Genomic DNA, 6000 nt, shown 5'->3' with positions numbered 1-6000 from the left:
TCAGATGTGAAGTCATTGTGACCAAACCCATTGTCAGTTGGGTGGATATGCATATTCCCAAAAGGGGCAGTTCAAATAACATGGCAATAGGTGGAAATGTGTAGTTCTCTTACAAGAAGGAGAGCAAATATTTGAGCAACTGTCTGTACATCAACAGATAAATGGATAAAGAAGCCACAACAAAGAATGAAATAATGCCATTTGCAGCAACATGGATGGACCTAGAGATTATCACACTAAGTGAAGTCAGACAGTGAAAGACGAATATCATATGATATCACTTATATGTGGAATCTAAAAAGATGATACAAATGAACTTATTTACCAAACAGGCATAGACCCACAGACATAGAAAACAAACTTATGGTTACCAAATTGGGGGGGGGGGATAAATTAGGAGTTTTGGATTAACATATACACCCTACTGCATATAAAATAAATAAACAACAAGGACCTACTGTATAGCACAGGGAACTATATTCAATATCTTGTAATAACCTATAATGAAAAAGAATCTGAATATATATGTATAATATATATACATATAACTGAATCACTTTTCTGAACATGTGAAACAAACACAATATTGTAAATTAACTATACTTCAGTCTAAAAAATGGTTAAAAAGGAACCTTCTTTAATCTAACAAAGGGGATTTACAAAAAGCCTTCAAAATATTACTCTAAATTTATTTACCAAAAATATTCTACAAAAATAATTCTAAATTTCCTTTTCAAAAATCAGGATCAAGTCAAGAGTGCCCAAGTAAGAATGTCAAGAAAATAGCACCATTTCTATTAACATTGTACTGGAGGTCCTAACCAGTGTAATACTTTAATAAGAATAAAAGGCAATAAGGGCTGGATAGGAGGCAAAATGGACATAGATTTCAGATAATAATTGTTTACATAGAAAAATCCAAAAGAATCTAGAAATGAATTATTGGAAGAATCAATAGAAAAATTATAGAAAGAATAATAGAAAAATTATTAGAATCAAAGACAAATTATTGTTTCCAGCAAAGTGACTGGACACAATATCAATATACAAAAGTCCAATTTATTTCTATACTAGCAACAAACAATTACAAAGCATAATTTTTATAGGATATCATTTACAATAGCAACAAAAACAATGTATCTATGAATAAACCCAACAAAAGATGTGCAAGATCTGGACACATAAAATAAAAAACCTCTACTAAAAGACATTAATGAAGACCTAATAAAAAGATATCTATTCCTTGCTCATGAATTGGAAGACTCAAAATCATAAAGATGTCAATTCTCTCCAGATTGATCTACATATTCAACACAATGCCAGTTAAAATCCCAACAGGTGTATGTGTGTGTGTGTGTGCAACTTGAGAAGCTTGTTCTAAAATATGTATGGAAAAACAGAGGACTAAGAATAGCCAAGACAAAAGATAAAGAAGAAAAATAAGGAAAATTTGCCCTACTAAATAATCAAGACTTTTTATAAAACTATGGTAATTAAGTAGAGTGGTGTTGGCACCAAGATAAATTGTCCAGTGGAACTGAATAGACAGCTCAGAAACAGACCCATATACATAAATGGGATGTTGACACATGACAAAGCTGGCATGACAGATCAGTTGAGAAAGGTGGGGCTGGTCAACAAAGAAAGCTGGAAAAAAATCTCAGTTGTATGTAAAAAGTAAAATTGGATTCCCTACCTCACACCATAAACAAAAGTAAATTCCAGAAAGAATAAGGATTAAAATGTCAAAAGCAAAACTACATATTTTTAGAAGTAACAGTAAGTTAATATATATTAGGGTAGGAAAAAACAGTATAAGTATTTATAAGTTCAAAGTTAAGTACATCTATTTATCAAAAAAAAAGTGAAGGGCTTCCCTGGTGGCGCAGTGGTTGAGAGTCCGCCTGCCGATGCAGGGGACACGGGTTCGTGCCCCGGTCCGGAAGATCCCACATGCCGCGGAATGGCTGGGTCCGTGAGCCATGGCCGCTGAGCCTGCGCGTCCGGAGCCTGTGCTCCGCAACGGGAGAGGCCACAACAGTGAGGGGCCCGCGTACCATCAAAAAAAAAAAAAAAAAAAAAAAAAGAGCCAATGTTGGGCTCTGTATATAGCCCCCCAAGTTGTTTATTTCTTCACAGCAGGCTAGGACCAATTAGCTCAAAAGCCTGCCTGCACTAAAGTCAAATTTTTACATATCTAGTTGTTTTAAGCATAGCCCAAATAAGCAGATTTTTAGCCATTTAGAGCTGCCTGCCTGCCATGCATACTTCACCAAAGTGCACCCAACATCTGCTAGTCATAGATAAGATAAACCCTGTGGTTATAGACCCCAAGCTGCTGCTGCCCTTTGGAGCTTTCTGACCCAGAGGCTCTCTGTTAGGCAGCTGAGCACATCACATAAACATGTAAGTCCCCTCTCCTCTGGGAATTTCCTTGTCCTCTCCTTCCAGATGCCTCCCCTCCCTGCCCCTAAGTAGTCTCTGAATTATCAGGTTCTGTGCGGGACTTCCCCTGCCTGCAAACCTGTCAAAACTTGTCCAAATAAAGCTTGCCTGTGCTACTGCCACCTCACAGTCATGCCTTTTTCCTTGATCTGCCTTGAAACCCCTGAATGCCCTACACTGACATTTCACAGAAAAAGAACTACAGATAAAATATGTAAGAGATGCTTAACTTCAGGGATATGCCAATAAAGCCAGGATGAGACACCATTTAACTCCCATTTCATTGGCAAAAATCAAGAAGTCTCAAGTATTAGGGAAGATGTGGATGCCAGTAATTGCTAGGATTGTAAACTGGTATAACCACTTTGAATAAAGATTTGGCACTATCACACAGAGTTGAACACTGACATGCCCAAAACCCATCAATTCCACTCCTAGGTAAATATACCCAAGAGAAAAGTTTGTATAGAGGAAACAAAAGGCAATGCTCATAAGCAGCACAGTTGGAAAAAGCAAAACAAAAACAAAAAGACACCAACAACTGGAAATTGCATAAATATTCAGCAGCCAGAGAATGGATAAATAATGGTACACTCACAAAATGATTTGTTATATAGCAGTGAAAATGAATGAAATGCAACTTCACTCAACAAGAAGAATGAATCTTAGTGCTATGGTCAACATTTGTGTTCTCCCCCAAATTCATATGTTGAAATCCTAAGGCCCAATGGATGGTATTAGGAGGTGGGGCCTTTGGGAGGGGCTTAAGTCATGAGGGTGGAGCCCTCATGAATGGGATTGGAGTTCTGATAAAAGAGACTACACAGAGATCCCTAGCTCCTTCTGCCATACAAGGAGAACTCTGCCAATAGGAAAAGTGCCCTCGCTATAACATGCTGGCACCCTGACTTCCAGCCTCTAGAACTGTGAGAAATAAATTTCTGTTTAAAAATCTGTTATTTGTTATAGCAGCCTGAACGGACTAAGTAACTTAGGAACGTGTTTGTTAAAATAAAAGTCCAGAACATTAGATGAAAGTTCAAACATACACACACAAAAAACTAATTTAAAAAAGTGTTTAATAATGCATATAACTGTGAAAAGAAATTAAAGCAATATAAAAGTTGTGTAAACACAAGTCAGGATGGAGGTTACTTCTGAGGGGAAGGCAGAGGTAAAGGATGGCGACCACATAAGTACATTAAAATTATTGATAATATTTTAGTTCTTGGTTGGGGTGGCCGCAAAATGGGGAGTTAAAGGTGATGTTCATTATAACATTTAAAAAATATTTAGGGCTTCCCTGGTGGCGCACTGGTTGAGAGTCCGCCTGCCGATGCAGGGGACACGGGTTCGTGCCCCAGTCCGGGAAGATCCCACATGCCACGGAGTGGCTGGGTCCGTGAGCCATGGCCGCTGAGCCTGCGCGTCCGGAGCCTGTGCTCCGCAACGGGAGAGGCCACAACAGTGAGAGGCCCGCGTACCGCAAAAAAAATAAATAAATAAATAAATAAAATATATATTTAATTTGAACGTGCCATACAAGGAATACTGATTATAGGGTATTATTAACTAATTCTGTACTTGATACCCATTAAAAAAAAAAAAAAAAGATGGTACCCACATACCGTCTCAGGCCTTCCGGCCCAACTACGTTATAAATGACTGAAGAGTTTAATCAAGGCCATGAGCAAAAATGTAGCATCCCAAACCCAAGTCCCTACTCCCCACCGTGCCTACGACAACGCCATTAACAGATCAGTAAAAACCCAAGGAAGGCAGCAACAAAATCCTAGCTTAACTAGGACGCAAACAAAAGGAGGAATCACGTGGTGCTCCCTCCCACGCCCGGCGCGCCAATGATGTCACCAATCCGCGACCGGGCCATTGATTCCCGACTGAAGGTAGAGAGGGCTACGTGGTGGGGGAGGGCGGGGGAAGGGTCCCGGCCCCACTGGCAGTCTCTGGTGTCGCGCTGTGTCCCGGAGAATTACAAGACCCGGTAAGAGGCTTTTCCCTTCCCCGCTATCACCTTCTGTGGCCTGAACGCCCGGCTCGCGCCGACGCTCCAGTGTCCGGCGCGACTGGAAGCGGGAGCGCAGGGGCGCCCGGGTGGGCTCTGAGTGTGGCCGCAGGGCCAGGTGGGGAGGCGGGGGTCCGGGGCAGCGGCGGGGCTCAGCAGCCTTGCGGGGAGGCGGGCGCCGGGGGCCAAGTGCTTGTGTGCGGGTGTTTGTGCTCCCGGGTGTGCGCGGGTGTGGGCGGCAGAGGCTGCGCACGGATGCTCTGGCGCTCGTGCCAGCCGGAACCGAACAGCTGGGTACCAAAGGCCCTTGTCTCCCTCTCGCCAACTCCCTCCCCCGGGGGAGAGTGACTGGAGAGCTAGGCGCCTGGGACTCGTTCAGGTCCGCGCCTTCCTGCGCCTTCTCCCCTGACTGCATAGGCCCGCGCCTCATCCCTGGGATAATATCCGCAGCCCTTGGCGTGCCTTATACAGGGAAGGCGTAGGCGTCCGCGGTGGAGAGCCCACTGCGGGGTCACGGCCACTGCGTTCTGCCTCGGTCTGGCCTTGGTGCAGGAGGCCTAGTTGCGTCACCTCCCCTTCCTTCATCTGCTTAGCTTGATTCTTGGGTCCCGCTAGAGGGTAAGCCTGCCTCAGGTGTGCCGTGTTGGTGTCAGAGTTTGGGAAACTTGCCTTTCAAAGAGGCATATGCACCTGTCATTGATTTTTAAACGCAGTGTCGGGGAGTCCCAGCCTGCGGTTGAGGAGGGAACAGAGCCTAAGCTGCTAAGGGAGAAGATTTGCACACAGAGGCCTACACAGTGGCTGCTGTTGGAGAGGGAGGCCGGATTGCTAGAACAGGTCACTGGGAGCCGAGAACGTTGGAGCAACAAATTGTCGAGCAAATGCGAGTGATGATGCCAGTTTCTTAACTAAAGAAGGCCCGTTCCCATCGTTTCAGAGATTTTGAGATATCTTTTCCGTTAGTTCATTATTTCACAGACAGCTGGGTGTGCTTACTGTATGGCAGGCAGGGAACAGAGTGGAAAGGGGGCATGACTTTTGGGAGTCTGGTCTGTGTTTGCCAGCCGTGTGACAGTGAGTGAGTTATTTAACCTTTCTACTCCTACTTGGTCTTATCTACAAAATGAGGATAATTATATCTACCTTGCAGGGTTGTTGTCAGAATTTGAAGTGTCTAGCTATTATTAGTAAGGGCCCAGCACCCATGACTTGAACTTGCTCCCTTGCTGAAGGTTTCCCATTGGTACAGCTGCTTGAAAAGCAGGGGAATGTTTTGCTATTCTGTGTGCTTGCTATTCTGCCAGATATGATAAAGCAGACTTGCGGTGGCGGGGGAGACTCAAAACCCATAATCTCTCTGCAATAGACCATAACATTTTAGAACTGGAAAAAGCCTCACTTTATTCTCTTAATTATAGCTTCTCTTTATTGAGCACATGCTATGTGTGTGACCCTGTACTGAGCTCTCAACATACACTAATTTCTTTAATCCCTCCGGGAGCCCAGTGCTATAATAAATATTATCCCCATTT

General features: G+C 43.4%; 1 protein-coding gene across 1 annotated transcript in view; it reads left to right on the top strand.

Annotated features, from left to right (window-relative positions):
• Positions 1 to 4304: 4304 nt before the first annotated feature.
• ADAR (adenosine deaminase RNA specific) overlaps positions 4305 to 6000 on the top strand; it is a gene marked incomplete at its 5' end in the record, with an annotated part of 37273 nt that continues 35577 nt past the window's right edge. The window contains 2 exon segments of the mRNA XM_079721904.1: positions 4305 to 4406; positions 4409 to 4447. Of these exon segments, the coding sequence (XP_079578030.1) occupies positions 4305 to 4406; positions 4409 to 4447 (141 nt within the window).

Source organism: Hyperoodon ampullatus (genome assembly GCF_949752795.1).
Source record: "Hyperoodon ampullatus genome assembly, chromosome: 2".
Taxonomy (NCBI): Eukaryota; Metazoa; Chordata; class Mammalia; order Artiodactyla; family Ziphiidae; genus Hyperoodon; species Hyperoodon ampullatus.
The sequence above is the reverse complement of the archived record's forward strand: the minus strand, read 5'-3'. Positions and strand labels throughout refer to the sequence as shown.